The sequence below is a fragment of the Microtus pennsylvanicus genome, chromosome 7, assembly GCF_037038515.1.
Source record: "Microtus pennsylvanicus isolate mMicPen1 chromosome 7, mMicPen1.hap1, whole genome shotgun sequence".
Classification (NCBI taxonomy): domain Eukaryota; kingdom Metazoa; phylum Chordata; class Mammalia; order Rodentia; family Cricetidae; genus Microtus; species Microtus pennsylvanicus.
The window spans coordinates 92,869,810-92,892,804 of NC_134585.1; the positions used below are offsets into that span (position 1 = coordinate 92,869,810).

General features: G+C 36.0%; 1 protein-coding gene across 1 annotated transcript in view; it reads right to left on the bottom strand.

The window, feature by feature from the left end:
- Positions 1-22,995, bottom strand: part of Ndst4 (N-deacetylase and N-sulfotransferase 4) — a 267,713-nt gene that overhangs the window by 238,100 nt on the left and 6,618 nt on the right. Inside the window, exon 2 of the mRNA XM_075981451.1 lies at positions 4,550-5,765. Coding sequence (XP_075837566.1) covers positions 4,550-5,527 — 978 coding nt within the window. The 5' untranslated portion in view covers positions 5,528-5,765. The remainder of the gene's footprint in view (positions 1-4,549; positions 5,766-22,995) is intronic.

The window sequence follows — 22,995 nt, forward strand, 5'->3', positions numbered from 1 at the left end:
GCACAGCATCTGATGGTACTTATTTATTGATGGTACCAAATGAAGATGTTGGAATAACACCCCTCACACCCACTGCTGCACACCTGCTGATCTTGTTAGGTCCTCGGCGCAGTTATCCCCTGGGGAAGCCTAGATGAGGAGAACAGGCTGAGCTTCCAGGGATTTTCACTTTCCCTCCCCTTCCCAGGATATTAGGGTTTATATTCTGCCTGCCCCTCACCCTTCCCCATGTGCTGTAATGAACAGCATAATGGTACATCTTCCTCCTGATCTAAGATACTTTCTTCTTTGTTCTTTCTCTGGGTATACACATCTGGCGTCAACAAAAATCCAAACATTGGAAACTATCCTAAACCATTCTCTGGAAATAAATCAATGATTTTACGATTTATTAAATATTTACTCACTAACAGTTAAATATTGTATAATAATTCTCAATTAAATACTTTACAATCCATATCTAAGGTTGCTTCCTTCATATTTTAGGACACAATTAAATGAATGAGAAAAGTTGTTTCAAGTTGTCTCATGTTCACAAAAATGTTAAGAAAGAGATTGGTGATTATTAAGAGCTCAGGTTAAAGAAAAGTTACCATCTGCTGAGATCACTAGAAAAGATGACACATTTGCAAAAGAAAAGGGACGTGATATCTTTTAATTTTTTCTTTTTAATTAACACATGATAATGTTATGAATTCATTGGTATAGTGTGATGTTTCAAAGTATATACACTGTAAAATAATTAAGTCAGGGCAATTAATATTTTCCAATCATTTATGGTTGGGGACTTCTGACTCCTGCTTGCTAGTTTGCCACAGCACTTAAAGCAGATCATTATGAACTATAGGCATCCAGCTACTGGACTGAAGAACACTAAACCTTCTCCATCCTAAAGGGACATTAGTAGCTACTGTGCAATAACCTTCTGTGTCCCACTCTCTTCCTTCCTAGCCTCTAGGAATCATTATTCTACCTTATAACACTTTGTTGTATTATTTTAAATGGGAGCATTATGAATTTTAGTAGTAACACTGAAGCTGATAAATTATATTGAAGCATGATGTGGGACTTCCCTCTGTATTTTGTGATTACCATTGATAAATAAAGGAACTGTGTTGGGCCTATAGCAGAGCTATAGGGAAACAGAGCTAGGCAGGGAAAACTAAGCTAAATGCTGGGAGAATGAAGAGCAGAGTTCGAGAGAAGGCATGTAGCCCCGCTGAAAAGAGACACTGGAACTTTAGCCAGGAATCCACAACCAAGTGGAGATACACAGGCTAATAGAAATAGGTTAAATTAATATGTAAGCATTAGCCAATAAGAAGCTAGAGTTAATGGGCCAGACAGTGATTTAATTAATAGAGTTTCTGTGTGATTATTTTGGGGCTAAACTGCAGGGAACCAACAAGCAGCCTCTTTACTACAGATGCAGAAATACAGAAGATTTAGTTGAATAAAAATGTGGACTAATCAGACAAGAACACTGTATATTGCAAAGTAGTAACGATAGGTATAGAAGAGGTAAATTTGGGGTGGATCATATAGAACCTTAAATAAATTTTATCTTATTAATTAGATCATGCCATTTTGTCTTATGTACAGTTGATAGTCAAAGAGAAATAGATGCATTTTTTGAAGATATGTAAGGGTCTCAGCCTTGGGGCTGGGGAGATTGCTCAGAAGTTAAGAACACTGGCAGTTCTTCTCGATGACCCTTGTTCAATCCACAGTACCCTCACAGTAGACAGCCTACAATGGTCTGATTCCAATTTTAGGGGATCTGATGCCCTCCTCTGGCCTCCATGGGTATCAGGCACACATGTGGCACAAAGACAAATGTAGGCCAAACACCCATCCACATAAATGAAAAGAAGTAAAACAACATATTATATATCTGATGATAAATGAAGGTGTGAATGTGGAGAAAGTTATAATAAGCAAGTAAGTGTAAGCTGGTACAGCTGATATAAAAATCAGAGTGGAATTTTCTCGAAAAGTTGGAAATAGACCTACCACAAGATCTAGCTATGCCCTATATAAATATATAAGCAGGCTGACCTTGAACTCACAGAGATCTGCGTGCCTCTGCTTCCCAAGTGCTGGGATTAAGGGTGTTTGCCACCACTGTCTGATGTTCAGCTCTTTTTCTATATAAAAATTTCACAACTTTGTTGAGTTTCAATATTCTGTTATCTTGCTTGAGTTACACAGTTTAAGAAGTCATCAGTATTTTGTGTATCTAGTGAGTATTGGTGAAGAACCATCAGCTTTTCCTTACAAATAAATGTCCTAGCTAGATTTGAGTTTGCTAATTTAGGTTAAATGTTAACACTCTTTTGATTTATGTTGTTCTTTGGGTCCAAATTATAAATTCCTGTTCTCAGATTTCAAATTAGAAATTTAACACTCTGAGAGCATTTTGAAACACATGACCTCTTTTAAATTTAAGATAAAACATTGTTACTTGAACTAATTGAAGGGAATAATAAATTCATTAAAAAAGAGAACTCTCAACTGCTACCACTTAAACACTTTAACACTTTGTATCTGATCCTAATGATTTGTGTGTATCCATATCCTGATGTTTTGCTCAGAGACTCATTAGAAAGAGTTTGCTGACCTTCATAGACTTTGAATTTTATTTTTAAAAGTGAACTAGTATTACTGGTATGAATCCTTTATCTACTAGTGGTCATAACATTTTAGATTAAAGCTGTTATTTGAAGTAGTGTGCAGGGTTCATCTTTGCAAGGCAACAGCTAAATATCAAGACTGAGAAAAGCAACACTGTTGTTCTTTTGGTCCCTGCCCTAGCCACACCCACTCCTTTTAACTTCTGACCCCCATCCTGACATCGCTCTCTTCCTGCTTTTCTTCTCACACGGGGCTTTTGCCTCTCTCTCTCTCTCTCTCTCTCTCTCTCTCTCTCTCTCTCTCTCTCCCCTCTCTTTCCCTTTATTTCTTTCTCTCCTTGTTAATAAATTCTTATATGGCAATTTCCTGTGTTTATATGTCTGACCTGCCGCCACCACCGCCGACTGTAGACTGCTGGGACCCGCCTGAGGTTGCTGCCGGGCGGGGGCACCCCAGGGATATTTTTTTAAGAATAAGATTGGTGCCGTGAGTTCCTTTGGGCTGTGGTGCCTGGTCTCCTCCTTTTTATTATAAGGAAGAACTGGGAATGTTGTGCTTTCCTGTCGCTTTAAGGGACAAGCCACGCCCACTTTCATTACCTCTGACCTGCCTGCGCCATCTTGGGCCCTTCCTTTTCTGCTTCCTTGACGTGCGTGCTTTTTATTATAAGGAAGACCTGGGAATGTTATGGTTTTGGTCCCTTTAAGAGACAAGCCACACCCATTCCCCTCCCCATCTGCTGAGGCAGGCTGATCTTCAGCTTCTGGCCTGAGCTCTCTCTCTTTTCCATCTTCCTCTCGGAGAGGCAGCTTCGCTTCTGCCTCTCTCCCCACTTCTCTGCTTCCCCCCCTTCTCTGTCTCTTTCTCCTCCTCTCTCTCTCTCTTTCTCCTCTTCTCTCTCTCCCCCTCTCTCTTTGTCCCCCCACTGCCTGCTGCCACATGGCCCGCCATCACTGCTCTGAGACCAGCAGCCATCTCTGCCTGGGACTGGCTGCTCCCAGGGCCTGCTGTCTGCCGCCACATGGCCCGCCCCTTGGGCCGCCGCTCTGGGACCGACAGCCATTTCTGCTGCCTACTGCCGTGGGGATCTTGGAGCATTTTTAAAAAAGAACAACAAACACAGCAATCGTTAGTCCTTTTATATAATACTAATGCTACTAAAATTTGTGTTTATATTTTCTAAAATACTCTGCACAGGGTCAATTTAGTTATATACAAACCAAGACAAGATACTATTGAAATGACATATGAGAATGTCAGACTGAAACTTAGAAAATTATTCTCAGACTAGTTAACCTTGTTACTATATTTTTATTACTTTTGTTCTTTCCTTCTGGTATGTTCTTTAGACTGGTTGTCTTTAACTCTTGCTTCAGTCTCCCAAGTAGTTCGAATAGAAGTGCATCACCCTGCTCAGCTTTGTAGTTGGCCTCTTCTATATTTAGTAGCAGCCACAGGGTCAGTTTGCTTGGCTTCAGTGAGTATCGCCATGAAATACCGCCCTCTTACCCAAAACAATATCATAAATTAGAAGAGATAAAAATGAGAGCTTCTTAAGGTCAAGCCCTCTTAAACTATTTTTGTTAATGCCAATATTTGCAATTGTATAAATGTTTCAAGAAAGTTGAAAGGATGCTTGCATCGTTTCTGGGTTTTTGGTTGGGACACAAATTCAGGGGGTGCAGCTCAATTACACTCTGGCACATTTTTGTTTCTATTCTACTTTGTTGTGTATTTAGACAGAGAGAGGTCTTTGTGTGCACATGTGTATGTCTGTGCTCGTGTGTGTGTACACAATAGTTAAGCAGTAGCTTGAATCAATGATTATGGTATAAAGTATTTTAAAGATTATATTTTATCAAAACCACAAAGTCAACAAATCACAAATTAAGTTATCCTTTATCCATGATCTTACCTTCACATCTTTGACATTCATCCTTGTTCCCTCCTTCCCCACAAATATGTCATCAATGTCCACAAGGATGTACCTGTCCAAGGACAAACTCAGCCTTTTTCCTGACAAGAAGGAGATGGCATCGATGAAGATGAGCTTGTGTAGCCAAAAGTTCAAGTTGTTACCAAATAGAACACGCTGGATCCCATCATGGAGCCCCAGATCCTGAATTATTGTGGCATAGAGTGTTTTGCTGGACAAGAAAGGGAGGGGTTTCTCTGTCTGTAACTCCGTTAAAAGCACTGGCTGGTAGGTAGAATGGTTATATTGGAAAATCGTCCAGTCTTCCCCAGGAAGAGGTCCCCTTTCAACCTTTGGGCCTTTGGTAATGTGCAGCAGAGGAGACTGCGGGTTCACAGAGCAGTCCTTCAGAGCTAGATTATTGAATAAGTTCAAAGGAAAACCTTTCAGTTGTGTCGTTGGTAAGCTGTTCTCGTTGGCTTTATGAAAACCAATTATGCTAACACTGTATTCTATACAGTATTTTTCTAAAAGCTCCCGGTTCCATGAGTCCATGCTGACATATTTCAAAATATTTTCATAAATAATCAACGTGTATTTCCCTTTGCCACTATCTGTAAGAGGTGGTATGTCTCCCTTGCCTGGAGCAATGACCATCTGGTACTGAAAACGGCTGGACTCCAAGATTGCTATAATATCTTGACCGAGCTGAGAATACTGACTCTCTACAAAGAGGAGGATCGTGGGGTCGGTTTTGGATGTGTCAATAGGCTTGGCGGTTTTCAGTTCTATGGACCGATAAGGGAGGATTTTGATGTCAGTACATTCTGCTTCGGCAGTAGTTTCAATCAGTGTCATTTCCGGTTTGTAGCCAGAGTACAAGAAGTAGGCAGAAATGAAGATGCTCACCAAGCAAAAAGTAGCTAAAAGAACAATAAGTGTTCGAAAGCTTCTCCGAAACCTCACAATAAGATTCATTTTAAAAATCAGTGCTTTTTGAGTTTTTTCCGGCTTCTTTCCCTAGGGTGCCATGGAGAACATGTAGTAAGATGTTGCAAATTTTCCTTCCCAAGCATTCATGTAACCATTGCAAATCATGGGAGATTCTCGAAGTGGTCACAAATGAGTCAAATCCTGTAAACAGTGGACTAGGAAGGCAACAGCATAGACTCTCTGTCCAATACCAAGAAATTCTGCAGAGTCCTTTAAGCATTATCTGAAAAAGAGGAGAAACATGATAGCTAGAACCAAAAAAAGTGTGTTCCTGTTTATGTTTACATGGTTGTTGATATCTATGGAACCCATGAAAGATTACTCTAGTCCTGTTAAAATGACAGTATCCTAATAGTATCTGCTGATAACTTGGGTCTTAATATTAGACACATGGTCCATCTAGATTGCCATGGCTTCTATAAAACTCTTTGGAAGTCTGTTTTGACTTTGCTCGAATATCCACACATACTGAGACACACTGAAATCAGTTCCCACTAGTTCTCTTGAAGAGATGCAAAGGAGGAAGAGAAAATTTGATTCTTGATGTTAATACTTTGGTAAGTTTTCTAGTCTGACATATGATAGTGAACTTTTTTTTGAATGCAAAAATGATGAGATATCATTTTTAAGTATTAGAACAGTTCCTTCTAATATGCAATAGTGAAAAGAGGAAAAAAACATATGGGACTAGAATCTGTCAACCCAAAGAATAATCAAAATTTAAATGTGACATTTATTTAACATCAGTTTGTTCTGAATTAAGATGATAGATGCATATATCACAATGGTACATGCCTGTGCTCTCAGCCAGCTTATGTTTTAACTGGAGGACATAACCTTTGCATTCAGCTTTCTCATTTATCCTTCGCTAATGATAGTGGCTTGTTAAGGTGAAAAAGTCTGGCCTTGATGATGTTAAATGAGTCATGTTTGCTATGTCCTGCATTGGCGCTAAGAGATGTTGTGATGATATTGTGTAGAATGTCAAGCAGATGTAGTCTTGTCTATTTGCTTCTCTTACCCAGTGCTCTGTCTCTTACACTAGGAAAGGGGCAAGGACAAGGCTGAGTTTGAAGGTAGGGAGATGAACTGATGTTAGAATATTACTTTGCATGTATATACAGTATTAGATAATATATTACAATATATAATGTAATATTAATACAATACTTACCCAATAAATCATATATCAAGATCATTTCGATCATTTAAAAACACACTTGGAAATGGTCATGAAAAATCAAGGAAATTAAGTCCAGGATAATAGAAAGATTATTTGAAAAGTTGTTTCACAAATATAAAAATGTGTAGTATTCCTTCTTAAGGACTGCAAATTGATATGCTAAAATTTAAATTTGACCTTCAGCCAAGCTTCCTGATGACCTGCTAGCATCAAACAGAATCATAAGGGAACTTTTTCTTCTGGTTTTCCTGGCTCATCTGGCACAGAAAACCAGCAAGGCATTCTGCGAATTACTGGTGTATCTGAAAAGCCAGTATTTCCCAAATCATCCCACCAAGGAAATCAAATAAGGCTTTAGCTCAAATATACTAAATCTGACTTTCACCTGTTTAAAGAAGTTTGTAAACATTAAGAGCATGGCCCATTCTATTCTTCACAGCAATCAAAGCCTTTCCCAAATGTTCGATCCTGACTACAGCCTTACTCCAGTGAGTGAAAAGGAAACTTTTAGGAGTGCCTTCCTAGTCCTGTTTTGGGATTTGGATAACATATATGCTTCTGTGCATCATTCTTACAATAAGTAATTCTTACAATAGTCCACATAAGTAATTTTAAACCCAATGGGAATACTGCTATTTCAATGCTAAGAGTTAAAATAGTCATACTAGAGAGTTAACGTGGTTAACTCAAAAGAAGTTGGGAGGTGGAATGAGTCAAAGGTTGCAATATTTTTGCTAGGTTTAACTTTTGGTAATTCTTAGGGGAAAACACACACTTGCTCCATTTCTGTGTTGCTACATTCCACAGAATTGCATCTGTTGTCAAGAATATTACTGATAATTACTTACATTTTGTATTAACAAATGTTATGTACTTAATTAAAACTGTATTGCTTACATAGCTAACCATTTGTTCTAATGCACCAGTATCTTTAGCGGTGACTTTTCAAATTTGTAACTATTTTTCAAAGAGATGTTTCCTTTTCCATACATGAAAATGAAAGAAATCTATCAGAGAAATCCCAACAAACTTTACATACCATAAAAGTAAGCAGCGCTTAAAAATGATGTTAGCTGTGTGTTTGTGTGTGAGAGTGTCTGTGTGTGCATGTGTGTGCATGCATGTGTTTGTGTTTGAGTATGTGTATGTCAGTACAGCTGAGGTTAGCTTTGTGCCATGGACTAGTGTTTGAGACACACTCATTGTTCAAGAGGTCACAAATCATTGAACCCAGTTTTCAGAAAATTATAAATGTAAGTAGTATTATAGCTCAAGATCAGATAGTCTGTGATGATTCTGAGTCTGAAAATGACTCCTGTTAACTCAATAGAACTGTAGACTAAACATCTGTAGACATCATTATGAGTTACCTGGAATTCCTATCAGCTTCTAGGCTACAATATGTCCTAATGTTACTTTCAGGAACAGCTATATGTCATAAATCACAACTATTTCCCAAAATGGAAATTCAGAGCAATGAATAGAGTGTTGCATTTAATCAAAATGACAGTGCTTTGGTATTTGGTGATTTTCTGAAAAAAATAATCTTTTCTTTTCCATTCTGGTAAATAACCTGTTGATTATTTCCTTACTTTTATACACTTCACATTTTTTTCCATTTTTACTGACATAATATAAATTTATTTTAGTGCCCAGAGTGTATATTTTTACTAGGGGAAACTCTTAAAAGTGCCATTTTCAAACATAATGATAACATTACTACTCCAATATTATACAGTACCATCATATTTTACTAGGTACATAGCTCTGAGCTATCAGCTATATTCACACTTCAAAAGATTATGAAAGGAAGTCAGTAAATAGAAGAGTAGATGTCAGGCAATTTCCTTTATCACTATTTCTTGCAGATACATAAAGTATGTATGTACTATTTTCTTGGATCTTATTTTTGGGGAAACAACATGATTTTTAAAATAGACTGTATTTTTCTGAAAATTTTGTGGCCAATATGTAATTATCTCATTTATTTTAAAACACATGGCCATCAAAAATACTTCCTGCTTACAGGAGCATTTGATCTGTTTGCTGCATGAAGTTCAAAATACAGTAGTAGAAACACCACTTGTGTTTCTCATTCTAACCATCTAAAAGTCAACACTTGAAACTTATTCTTAGACTGAAGATTGCATCATTGACTTATATCCTTAAATACTAAATTACCAGTCAAGTCTACGGCACACAGGGGCCAGAATTAACCAGGACTGATGATTTCAGAGTGCTGTGTCTAATTTAAGGGTGCCTACAACCCTGACAGTTCTTGTGGGACCTCCAGACGAGCGTGGGCAGATCTGTGACATCTGCCTGGCTTCCTGAAGACGTAGGAGTGGTGCGGACAGGGGGCATTCAGAATCAAGCAGAGACCAGGCAAAAACTAGACGCAGGCTTGCATTTCCTTCTAGAGTTTCCCCTTTGTGTAAGAAGTATGCCACACCTCAACCAATGGCATTTATTAACAGCCTGTTTGCCTCATATCATGAGCCAAACAATCTTCGTTCTATTGTTTTAATAGGCTTCTACTTTCCTCTCTTCATTATTTATTTCTCTGTCCAAAAGTCTATTTGTTTTTGTTTCTTTTCTTTTCTTGTTTTTTGATGCTGGGTGGTTTAAAGCTTATGCTTAGGGATTTAGTATTAAGAGTATAGGCATTAATATAAAAATATACATGGCAAGGTTTACATTCTCTAACAGCCTTTTCTTCTTCCTCCATATTAACAATTTATATGGAAGCCTCAGATGGCTGGAGAATTGCGGTACTGAGGCACACTTCATTGTTTGGGTAAAATCTTAGTACTTTTGTTTTGAAGGTGGAATTTTTTTTCTTCTTTTCTGTAAAGTGTATTATCCATAAAGATTATATGTAAAACACTTCTACAAATTCTTATGGTTTCTTTTTCCTTAAGAAAATTTGTTTGTACTCTGCAAGCATTTTGAAAACTCAGAATGCCAGAGTAAAATGAAGATTGTTTAACAAACCCCTCTGTGCTTTCCATCGTATGTAATTTGTTTTTATGGATTGATTACACAACAAACATGATTTTCAGCTTGCCGTTTTACTTGATGTTATGAGACAGCTAGTGGTAATAAAACAAAAGGAACTAAAAAGGTTTGTCTTGAATCATCAGTTGTATTTTTTCTGAGTCTACTCTTTCAGCTTGCAAGTGTCTCAGCTTGCCTGGATCGCTAAACTATCCACCAAAAGATTTGCTAAGAAAAAAGAGAGTGGTGGTTGAGCTAGTTAAAAATCACATGTGAAAGTGGGTTAGACTCCTTCCATGAATGTTTCTAAACCTGGGGGTGCAACAAATTTCCCATTTGCTTTCCTGTGCCTGGGGATTATACAGACCTTCTTGGCCTTCACTTACATACTTTCTCATCTTTTTCTTCCATACTATTCAAAGCTAGTGGCAATGTTTTGCTATTGAATGTAAGTAACACACACTTCTGTGTTCTTTGGTAATGACACGTTGATTTCTTCTTGGTCTCAGGGCTACAAAGACAACCATTGTTCTTGGCATAATGTCCCTGGCCTGAATTTATTTCAGTTTGCAGTTTTATGTAGAATCTTTAACTCAATCATCTTTAACTCTCCATATTTTCTGTTGCATTCACCTCCATCTGTAATTGAGCAAGAACATTAACATTTTTCTTTGCATTTGAACTTAACTTTTTGAAAGAGTTTTGTTTATGTCATTACACTCTGCAATTCTTTTACCTTCTTCTTGGACCGTGCTCAATTATGGAATGAGAGGGGTTATTTGTTCTTTTCCTAGGCGCAGTCTTCTGTTATTCTGTTACTCATTGCTAGAATCCAGCAGAGCAAGACCTAATGATCTTACCAAAGCTCATTGCTTTAGTATGTCTCCCCTGTATTTCACAAGGTCAGCCAATTATACAATACACCTCAATTGACAAAATTCACATAGATTGTCATGAAGGTAGGGAGTGTAATTTACTCAGATGGAAATCTTCAACATTCCACATATTATCCAGTAATTCTTGCACATACATACACACACCTCAAAATCAGTAACAACACATTCCCTTTTCTTTATCTAAAATTCCAAGTCAAACGTCATAATCTCTTATGGAGAAAACGATGGAAGAAAAAAACAAACCAGTTTTATCACTGGAAAAAATAGGAAATTTCTGTTTCCATATTTAAATTCATCCTCTTTGGAGAGATGGAACAGTTTGGTCACCAACACATTATCTCTGTCTTTTACCTTGTGTATTTTTGAATTTTCTGTGAGAATGATATACTGTTATATAAGCACCAGTCAGAGCTTAGGTAAACAACTTTGAAACAGGAATTAGCTTGATGACTTAAACAATAAAAGTCTATAGTCCTATAAGCAGACACCTTCCTCTATTGACTAACTTTCTTTTAAATCTCTCAGGAATATGCGGTCCCTATATTCTATTTGGAACACCCTTAAACATTTCTTTAACTAGTGTGGGTTTTCCTAATGAAATCATGTGTATATTTTTGTAGTCTACTTTATAGATTGTTTTTCTCTCAGAGTCATATATTTTTCCTTCTTCCAAGCATAATCCAATACTGAATTTTAAAAGCAGTAAATCTGAAATAATATTTAAGGAAATTAGTACTTCATTTTATAATATTTTAAAAGTTTCACTACAACAATAATCAAGTCTATGTTTTAGAAAATTGAACAGTGAACCACACCAAATTGTCACTAAATTATTGTGAGTAGACTATTTTGATGTATGCATTATTCTTGATGAATCTAAATTCGTAAGATGTTATGTATGCATATACATATTTATAAATAACCTTAAGTTGTATTTATCACTAGTCCCTGCCATCTCCAACCAGCTTATCTTTTATGAGTAGCAAGCAAATATACAGTCATTTGTTTGTGCTGATTTCACAGTTTTTCTCAAGATCATGATGGTAACAGGGCATTGGGAAAGAAGAAGCAACCTTGTATGGTCTCTAGTTCTCCCCAAGGAGCCCCACAGCAATGGCTTTGTGAAACATCAGAGTGAGGTCCAGGCAGTAAGATTAGAGAGAGACTGAAAAGCCACGACACCCCAGTTTACTGCCCACACGATATCTTTAAGGGACTGACCTCTTTTCTGACAAAAGAAAAGAAGACCCAGGAACATTCAGGCTGTCATTAACAAGATCCTATTTGCATTTTTGTATGTCACCAGAGATCCACAGAGGTTGGAAGTGTATTAATATTGGTGTGACTTCCTTCAGAATTTAGTTTTTATTTAAAAATTCAAAAGGAGATCTAAACTTTCATCTGATTTTAAGTATAGCTATTATCTTAGAAATTATTTTGACTCTCACTCAGTCTACCATAAATACAATGACATGTACCCTGTCCTTTCTGCTTCAGTCATAAACTCCCAGTCTATGTTGTTGTCTAGGGATCATTTTCCACTGAACTTCCCACTCTGTCCTCTGCTTTATATATTGCAGGATTTCAGGAAGGCAAATTAAGTTCTCACTTGGCAGAGCCAGGCTTCATGACACCTATAAACTACCCACATCAACAGAATAGCTTGTGCTACACACTGTGTTCCTTAGGTTTTAATAAGACAAGAATATTTAAAGCTATTTTGGCAATAAAAACAATGTATTTATAAACATGTAGGAGGTTGCATACCATAAGTACACTTTCCTGAAGTATATTACACAAGATAGTGATAGAAATAAATGATGCCCTTAAAACAATATGCAAACTATTAAAATGAAATCATTAGCTTTAGCCCAAGCAATATGCCATAGAAGTATTCTATTAAAGATGGCTAGTAAATACTTTTAACATTTGCTTAGCAGTTTTAAGAAAATGGCCTAATTATTGATATTTAGTATTTATGGGAGGCCTATCACTTTCTGAACAGAAACAGGGGAGGAGTAGAAATGAAGTGAGCAGGACAGAAGAAGGGGAGGGAATGGAGGAGAGGAGGGAGATGAAAATGAGGTCAGATGTAAAATAAATAAACTAAAAAGACATTTATTTTTATTAATAAGTATTTATTTCTAAACAATATTGGGGTCTCCTAAATCTCTCAACACAAGAGGGCAATATTCTCTTTCTTTTATTGCATGAATAGGCCAATCACACCTGTTCTCTGTATATGGATTAAAGAAAAGGAAAGCACTAACTAGATGAATCCAGAGTGAAGGCAACTCCTATTGAGAAGTCTCTGCTGTCGGCATTAGAAGAGATCAGGGAGTCTTAATGCTGAAAACCAATTAAGCCTTCATTTCACACCTAATACATTTTAGTCATTCTAACCCACACCTTGGTAGTGATCAGCTAACTGTTTATCACTTATGCGGCTTTTTGCATCTGAAATTGCACTTGTTTTCACACAGATTTTGTGGTTTTCTTAACACACAATTTGCCTGGACACATAGCTAACTCTTGCGAACGTTCCAGACCTTTATGAATTTCATAAGGGAAGAAAGCTATAATCAAATCTGGATGAAGAGAATTTTCTTGCACGTAAGTTCCAAATTAAAATTTATCTTATAATTCTTATTTTATTAAAGATATAGCATAAAATGCATTTTATTTGCTTTGAAATCATTTTTATATTTCTCTGTTATATGAACATGACATATAACAAATTAACAGAAATGAAGTGATTTAAAGTTCTAGGGTCTAATTAAATACGCAATACATAAAATGTTTAAAACAATTTTATTATTTTATTATTCATTTAAGTGTGTGTGTGTGTGTGCATGTGTACTTGCACCACAGACATTCATGCACCCTACACTATTGTCTGTAAGTAAAGACCAAAGGACAGCTTTTGGAAGTCTTTTCTCTTCTTTCACCCTGTGGGATTGAAGGATGGATGGAAAGTTCTAGAAAGTTTGGTTGTCAGGGTTGGTGGTACATGCCATTAAGTACTGTTTCATCTAGCTGACCTCCACTTTTAAATAATACATAAAACCTTAAAATTATTTAATAAGGTTAAAATAAATATAAAGTACATACACAAAGATATGAAAGCTATGATGTGATTTATCATGCCACTCTCTTCTCAGTTATGAGGTAAAACCTAATGCGAATCAGTTTGAAATTGTGGCTACATTTCTGTTCAGGATGGTATTATGATTTACTAGTAAATATGCTTTCTTAAACTCTGCTTCTTTGGGTAGATCTTAGAGCTGCAGTTTGATGTGCTTCCACTAAAACTTATTGATTATCTTAGACTCAGGAAAAATACTGCTTCATCTGCACCTGCCTTCCATGTGATTCAATAGATAATGGAACATTAATTACCATAAAATGAACAATCTTGGGTAAAATGGACACAAGTATGAGAGACTCATTTTCTCTTCATGCATTAAGCTTATCTTTCAATATTCTTCCTATAATATTCCTTAAAATTTTAAAGCAAAACATCATAAAAGTAAGAAAAGGGTAAATTAAAATAATTCTGTCCTAAGAACACTGTATAGTTTTAGGATGAAGTTCAAATCATTCATTGACTTTAGGCATTGTTGAGTCAAGTATGAATACTGTGAGAATGAGAGCAAGAGAGGGAGAAGGAGAGGAGAGAGACATAGAAAAAGGAGAGAGTTATTGAGATTTCAATATCAAAACTGGTAGGGGAGGCTGGTGATCTGGTTTAGTAATGGAGTGCTTGCCTGGCATGTATGAGCCGTCTAGGCTCAACCTTGGACTGCAACCATAAGAGCAACAAAACAACACACATTTCACTCATTCTTCGACATATTTTTGTGTGAATATGTATGAGTGATATATATATATATGAGTGATGAAAAAGACCTGGACAAAGCCACAAAGTAAGATTCTAGAAAACATCAAATAGATAGTTCTGTTGCTGTTATTATATATACTAATACTTAAGTATACTAAATATAAAAGTAAAAAAAAAGTAAAAGAGTTAAATTGCTTTTTAAAACATAAGCATAAGCACATACTGACTACAAGTAATATAAAAAATGGTGGCTAGGGAATTGGCTCAGCTGGTAAAGTTCTTGTCATGCAAAATTGAACGACTGAGTTTGGGTACCTCAAAGCCTAAACTTGTCATCAGGCAAACCTTGTTACCAATCCTTTACACCTTGCCTTTTGGAATATCTTCTAAAAAATTCAATCTTTTAGAAAGCACCAATTCTCATGTAATAATTTGGATACTAAAGTAGCTATGTGGATGATCCTTCTAATGCTGTACTTCTGTTTGGGTGGTCTATGGTACATGTTCTTATCTTTTCCCCAATATTGACACTAAGTCCTATGGTCAGATATTTGTATTAAAATGAATAAACATGTTTCTAAAGCTGGTTTATTCTGTTAGTGCCATGCATTGTACTACCAAGTCACAATCCCCTATACAATAGCTTACTTCACATATCAACCCAACCTTAGCAGTATTGAAAACTCAGAGCACCTATGAGACATTTCCCTTTCATTTTTCATCCTAACGTATGGAATCACACTCTTCACTCTGTATGTTTTGTGCTCAATCATTGTTTTCTCCCCCATTTTACAGTCAAAACCTTTCCTTTGTTGTTAAGTCTTTTTTTTTCTAAACAATAGCATTGCCCATATTCCACAGTGCTTGTAATTTTGAGGTCAGAAGAAACACCCCAGACTACTTATATTCATGATCCATGCCTTTAGCTCATCCCTTAATTCTAGAATTTATTTATATATTTTGCTAATTTAGTCAGCTTCTTCTCAAAGATTATTGTTTAATTTATTTTCCTTCACCTTCAATTCTAGCATGTTTTGCCTTTTGCCACTCTCCTCTGCAGATCATCTGACAGAGAATGTTTCAGACACAAGCATGTCTTCACTATATGTACTTACTCATATTCACATTCGATAGAGTGTCCTTCTTGCTAATGTACCTGATCAAGGTGTGCTAATTTAAGATGCTACTAAGAGATATTAACCCGCCCCACTGAGCTGCAGTGATATTTTTCTCCTCCACTAAACTATTCACACGAGCATTCCCTTGTTTTTGCCATGTATCACTCACTCCATATTCCATCACTCCATTCCTTTTAATAGTACAACAAAATCTCTGGCAGTATTAGGTTCACTTTCTTTAGAGCCCATTGCAAGTATGCTTAACCTCACTATTTACTTGGATATGTCACTAAGAAACTCCAGGTTGAGAATTATCAGTTATCAATTGCTCATTTTTGTAGGAGAGCAGCACTGTGCCCCAGTCATCAATGACCATTCAGTATTGCAGAAGAACAATGGAAACAAACAAAATCCAAAGCTCACCAGAAAGGTACAGTAATTGTGATAGTATCTACTGAAAGAACAGACCAAAAGATCAATAGAAGAGAATAGTGAGTTCCTAAACAAACTCTCTGTGGAAAACTGTTCTTTGACAAGGGAACAAAAGCAAATCTATGGAGCAAGGATAGTCTCAAGAAATGGTAATAGAACACGAACATGTGAAGTATTGTGTACAAGGACAAAAGGCACTTTCCTCAAATTAACGCAAATGGATCATAGATCACTGTAAAACATACTGTACACTTGCCTTAAGGTAAGTGTAAAAAGCAAACCTATAATATGCCTAGAATACAAGATGGGAGAAAAATCCATATGCCCTCAGTTCTGACAGTGAAGTTAGACCTCAGCATCAGTCTATGAAATAAGGAAGAGGTAAGCTATTTCAATAAAAACTTTTGCTCCATGGAAGTCACTGTCAAGGATGACAATAAAAGGTACATATTATAGGTATGTATTTCAGAGCAGGGATAACCAATATTAACAACAAATTTCATACAAATAAATCTTAAAATAAACATGTAAAGATGGCCAAGACTAAGAGGTACTCCACATCCTATTTATCCTGAGATTATACGTCATAGAAGCAATGAGATACCACAACTCACCACTTTGAGTGATGGTGAGATCTGTCACTCTTCCTTTATTATCAAGTCTGATCCCATTACAAAGAATGTCCTTGGGAGAAATTGTATCTTCTGAACAATTTTCTTAAGAATTTAAAACTGCTCTGAAAATGAATTAATTAAAAGAACATATTGCTTCGTGGCATTTTTATGTAAGGTTTTAGTTAGACCTCCCCAAACAACTTTGAATATTTCTAACCCACAAAACAGAATGACATTCTGAATTTATTTTTTATCTCTTTATTCTGTGTATATGTTTGCACGAAGGTGTGTAAACACAAGCAGGCAGATCACAGGTCAACTTCAGCACACCAGGCTTGGCAGCACATACCCTTATCCACCGTTCCATCTCACTAATCCCAAAATAGCCTATTGGTTTTCAGTTCCTGTGTACTCCAAGCATCCCCATGACATCCGCATGACATCACATCCTTCATTTCTGTTTCCTTTTTTCCCCTTTCACTTCATTCACTTTCTTTATTTGAGACTATTGTACTAACCTGCTAATCTGTGCCAGTCAGAGCACAGAAAGGCTTTTATTTTAAGAAGGAACAAATACAGTAATTGATTTACATTGTTTGCTGGGCAAAAGCACTTACAGCCACCCTGAGAACTAGATTTTGATGCCTCGAACTGAAACAATGGAGGAGAGGAACCTACTGGCACAATTTGTCCTCCCGAATTCACATGCATGTTTCTGTATGCACATGCACACTGGTGATTGCACACGTACACACACGCCCACACACACTTATACACCCTGTTACAACAACATCAAAGTAAAATTGAAGTGTCATTAGTTGCTGATTGATTGTACAGAGGGAAAGTATGATTCATGAATCACCCCAATACTTGTAACTTTCCCAGTAATATAGATTTTTTCCCCCTTGGGTTATTCTTGGTCCCATTCTTCAGTAGCAATGGAAATACAACCTATAATACATTCAAGTAATAAAGCAAGTAAGGGCACTATGTGATGAAGAAAATCACAAGGAAGATTGGGTTATACACAGGTGAAGAAAATGTTCTGAGAATGAAGTAGACCTGTAAGACCAAGGAGACATGTAAAAAGAAATAAAACTATGCTGCTGATTACATGGGAAGAAAATTCAAGGTCTATGGTAAAATTGCAAGATCCTAGGTAGGTTAAGAAAATTCACAACACTGAGTAACATCATGAAGAAGAGAGTAGCTAGCAAGATGACAGACACACACTATGACCCTGGTGCACAGCACTACATAGGTTGTTGTAAGTGAAAAAGCACAAATGATGAAGCAAAAGAAAGATGCAGACATTTCTACCCAACTGCCTGATGCTATTTTTGAATCCAGGTATATGAAGAACCGTCTACTTTGCATTTCAAAGAGAGTGTTGGTAGACTATAGAAAACCAACAGAGTGATATAAGATAAAATTAAGTTGAGAAAGCTTGAGTGGTGAGCTAGCTGAGAACAGCTGGGAGAGTAAAAGAAAGCTGGAAAGGGAAGAATTAATAAAAATATTGATTTTACTCTCTTGAACAAATACCAGCCAGTGAGATCCCTCAGAAAAGTACCATGAGATTTCAGAAAGAAACAAAATTCCCACATGCACAAGTCAGCAAAGCAAGATTTACAGAAGCTTAGAAATTATTTAATCTCCTTTCTCTAAAACACCATAATTAAACCTAACACTATGCATGTTTGCCAATATGAAATAGTATGGACATATGACTAAAAAATAATGAATAAGCAAATAATATTTAAGCCGGGGAGCACTGGGAAGTGAGTGGGATAAGGGTGTATGATGTGAAGTTCCCAAATAATAAGTAAAAGTATTATGAATAAATTAATATCAAATAGATTAAGAGGCTTTGCTTTGAGGAAGAGAGAAAATAGGAGTCTAGAAACTAAAGGAATTCCTCCTTCCAGAAGTAAAGATGGAATGGCATGATCAATTTCCTGCATAAATGCAATAGTATCTTCATATTTATCACCTTTCTCTGGACACTTAAGTTCATCCAAATTATAGCCAACGAGAGTGAGATGATTGGAACCAGTTGAAGATTGCTTTGGCCTAGCTCAATGCTCATTCTTTAGAAACCATCGTTCCAAGGCGTATTGATTTGCATCCTTGTTAATTGTCTCAGAAGACGAGTATGGAAGTGGTCACCCACGAAACATAAAGCCCTCACTTGCTCTTCTATTTGTACAGCCGAGTCTCTAAAAAGATAGAGATCAATGAAGCCAGAATATAGAAACCCAATGACCTCTAAATGAAGAGTGAAAAGTTGGTTTATAGTATTTAATGTAGAAATTTCATCTCAACAAATCACAAAGATCTTTCTTAAATTGCAAGTTCTAAAAAGTAACTGAATTTATTTTATTTGTTTTTTTTTTTTTGGTAGATAATTTCCATGTGTTTCTACTGGTGTTTCGATTGCATTTCCAAGTCACTATAAAACAATTTGAAATCTCCTACAAGCTTTATTTTAATAATTTTGTTTCTGAAGTTATGCATTACTTTATTGTTATAAATGAAGCTTACCAGCATCAGAATTAACCAAAGATTGCTCGCTCTTAAAGTTAATTTCAACTATTATTTCTCCACCACTGACTTGCTATGTGAAGTCATCTAAAGTAATCAATAGAAAATTCCCAGCGAAAATGTAGATCAATCTGGGCAATATAACCACAGTCAGCTCTGCACTGCAGAGGAAGAACTCATGCGCCTGCATTTCTTTTTGCATTATGATGGGGCATTATCAAGAAGGTGTTTATGTAACATATTACCGAGTGAACAGATGGTAATTGAAAATAATTGCTAAATTAACACTCTTTATTTTGTATATAAGGAAACACGAGTTCTAGTTAACAAAATAATTTTGTAATAACTGAAAGAATGAAAATGACTGGAGTACAATGTCTAAAAAAGTGATGTAACAAAGGCAACATAATCCTGATAATACAAAATTGTCTTCTTCCCATTTGCTGTTATTTGTATCACTTCTCTAAACACCAATAAATATATTTTTTCATTGTCTGGTAATAAGCTTATTAAGAAATTTAGTAAAGTAGAAAATATTTTGTGTTAATATTTTTCTAACATTTTCTAACTGTGTCTTCCTTTGGCTTATTTAATTTGCTGTGAACCATCTGGATAATATTGTATCCAGAGAAGCCATGTTCCATTTGATTACATTAGTATTTTTGCTATTTTTCATCCATTTTCTCTATATTTTATTTTATTTTAACTTTTGACATACTGCACAATGCAATGACAGTTTGATCATCAATGGGAAATAACATGGAAGGTAATATAAAAAAACATTCTCCAGCCCAAAGCTAATACTAGCTCCAACATTCACAATTTAGAAAGAAAAAAGTCTTCTGTAAACCCATGAGAAGGGATTTAGAGTGATTTACTTGATTCTGTTATTTAGACTACAGAAAAGACTAGAGGAAAGACTATAGACTATAGGAAAAGATCTTCATCAACCCCATATCTGACAGAGGGGCTGATCTCCAAAATAAATAAAGAACCCACAATAATTGATATCAGAAAAACAAATATTATAATTTAAAAGTGGTCACAGATCTAAACAGAAAATTCTCAACAGAGGAATCTCAAGTACCAGAAAAACACTTAAAGAAATGTTCAATGTCCTTAACCATCAGAAAATGTAAATCAAAACAATTAATTTCGGCTAATAGGAGTCCACAGAGTCTGAACCAACAACCAGTCAGCTTGCAAATGAGACCCACCTAGGTCCTCTACATACTTGTGACAGTTGCGTAGATTGGTCTACTTGTGGAACACTTAACAGTGGGAGCAGGGCTTGTCCCTAATACTTTGGCTGGCTTTTGGGAACCTATTCCTCATGCTGGGTTGCCTTGCCAGACTTAATACAAGGGGAGGTGCTTAGTTTTACTGCAACTTAATATGCCATGATTTGTTGATACTCACTAGAGTCCTGCCCCTTTGTGAACAGGAACAGAGGAGGAGGGAATGGAGGGGTGGAAAGGAATGGGAGGAGAGGAGGGAGGGGAAACACAGGTTATAAAATAAATTAGTTAACTAAATGTGTCAAAGGAAATATAATTCTACAATTTTTCAGAGGCAATGCTTCTTGAACTGTTTCTCTATTAGTACCTGAAAACTGAAATCTAGCATTGTTTGTAAAGTTAATGGTGGACGCCTTGAATGTGATAAGTGCTGCACCAAAACCATCACTTAGAAAGTCTACTTATACAAAAAAAAATGGAAAATTATGAAATGTAAAACATGACGTTCATCTTCAGATTATATTTGGCAATAGGAGTTAAAGTGCCTTTGGGAGAATGAGATCAGTTTAAGAGACACAAATAGATATGTGGTAAGTAAATATATAGTTACATCATTCTACTCCCAGTCCAGGCCAATAGGAGTAATAGGCAATATAAACCTGCGAACTATATGAGTAGTAAAAAAATGGTGGGTAAACAAGATGTCTTATGTTTTCACTGAGTGACTACAGCAATGTGAATAGAAACTTTAGAAATAAACTGCTTTCCATTTCACGTCTTAACCTACTGGAGAGATAGAAGAGCAGACCACCTAAGAAACGATCCTTTTGTTTTTCATTCTAACTTATTTCATTTTCAGAAGGTTTGATTTCTTCTTTCCTTCGATTTGCATGTTCATCCTCTACTCCAGTATGCCACAGAACCAAGGGAGATTAGTAGGTACTTTTTCTTAATTCTTTGTCTCATCTATAAGCTCTGTTTTCTTTATTCTGTATGTTTCATTGCTAATTTTCAAGGCCAAGATGAATTTATATTAAATATTCATCAAAAAGTTTGAACCTTTTATTATATTATCAATATTCATACTGAGGTAAACACAGTAGACAGTACACTAAGTTGGCTTAGACCTTTATTTTGAAGGGAAAATCGCTGGGACCAGGTTGAAAAGAGCCAAACCCCATCAGTCGCGGGTTACTTTAAAAAGGAATCAAAAGTTATACTGTAGGTCAAAGCAAGATTACTGATGCCTGTAATTAAAACTTTATTCTATTAATTTAAAATGTCTACAGTTTCCAAATTTGCTAGTATTTTGAAATTTATCTTCATATTTGATTTTCCAGCAATTCTCAATGTAGGCATTATAACCCCATACACAGGGCCTGAACTAATGACACAGAAATGTTTTTATTAATCTCCTGAGCATTTATTCAAAAGAAGGACTAACTAAACTTAAAACCAATATTGATTGACCCAAAACTTATTGTTTGGATGCCTTATGCTAGGTCTTGACATTAGTTTTTAAACTTAACTAATGGCTTGTATGACTGTTTGTCTTAATTAATAGAGCTTACATTACAAAATTATTCAATTAATTTCTATGAACAAATAACATTTAGGATATTATTTTATCAATGACTTTACTTGCATATCTTAGTTACTGAAATGCCTCAAAAGACCAAAAACACTATGCTTAAATTAATAAAATAAGCCTTCCTATAGACATTATTTTCATCCCTTTGTAATTCCAAATATACTATATATATAAAATTTCCATGTAATTCTGCTATATTCAGTACTGGATGGGGTTAGGTGGACAGAGTCCTTAACCACAAACTTTTTTATGTTAAAATAATAACATGAAAAGGAGTAAGAAACCTTATAAACCATCAAATGACTTTTACTTAAGGCAGAAGTTACTTTGCTCTAATTTGAAATGGGTAGATCAACCTGTGTTAGTTGATTTTATTGAGTGAAATAGCAACAATTTCTGGAATGAATCACTTTTCTTGATACTATATAGAAACACCTACCCACTATCTTTCATAATTTGAGATTAATAGCATCCCAGAATACAGCACTTATACCTCCAGAAAGAAATGCATTTATACTGGTCCATTGTAGTACCTTTTCTTCAAGTATTACCATTTGACCAACTGCTTAGTGCATGGGGCTACCCTACCATGGGTTCCTTAAACTTTTTGTTAATCAAAACCACGCTCCCTCTCTACTTCTCTGAACATGCTCACCATCAAAAATCTCTAGTTAAATTGGAATGTAGGACTAACACAGGAATAGCAATTACACTGTGAGGTGATTGGTTCTGGGATAGAACTACATCAGGACAAAAGAGTGGTACCTAGGTCAGTATGGAAGAAAGAAATGCCAGAGAAGTCTATATATAACATAAGGCATTAGAAACCTGAGACTGACAGGAGGACCAAATGATGTCAGATCTGTGCTAAGCAGGAGTATTGATCATTGTTTCCCTTGGTACCGACACTATGATTTCATTAATGCCCCCTAAAGCAGTGTTAGTGATATAGCAAAGAGACTCTTATCCCAGTATTGCCTGTTACTGAGCTTGAAGTAC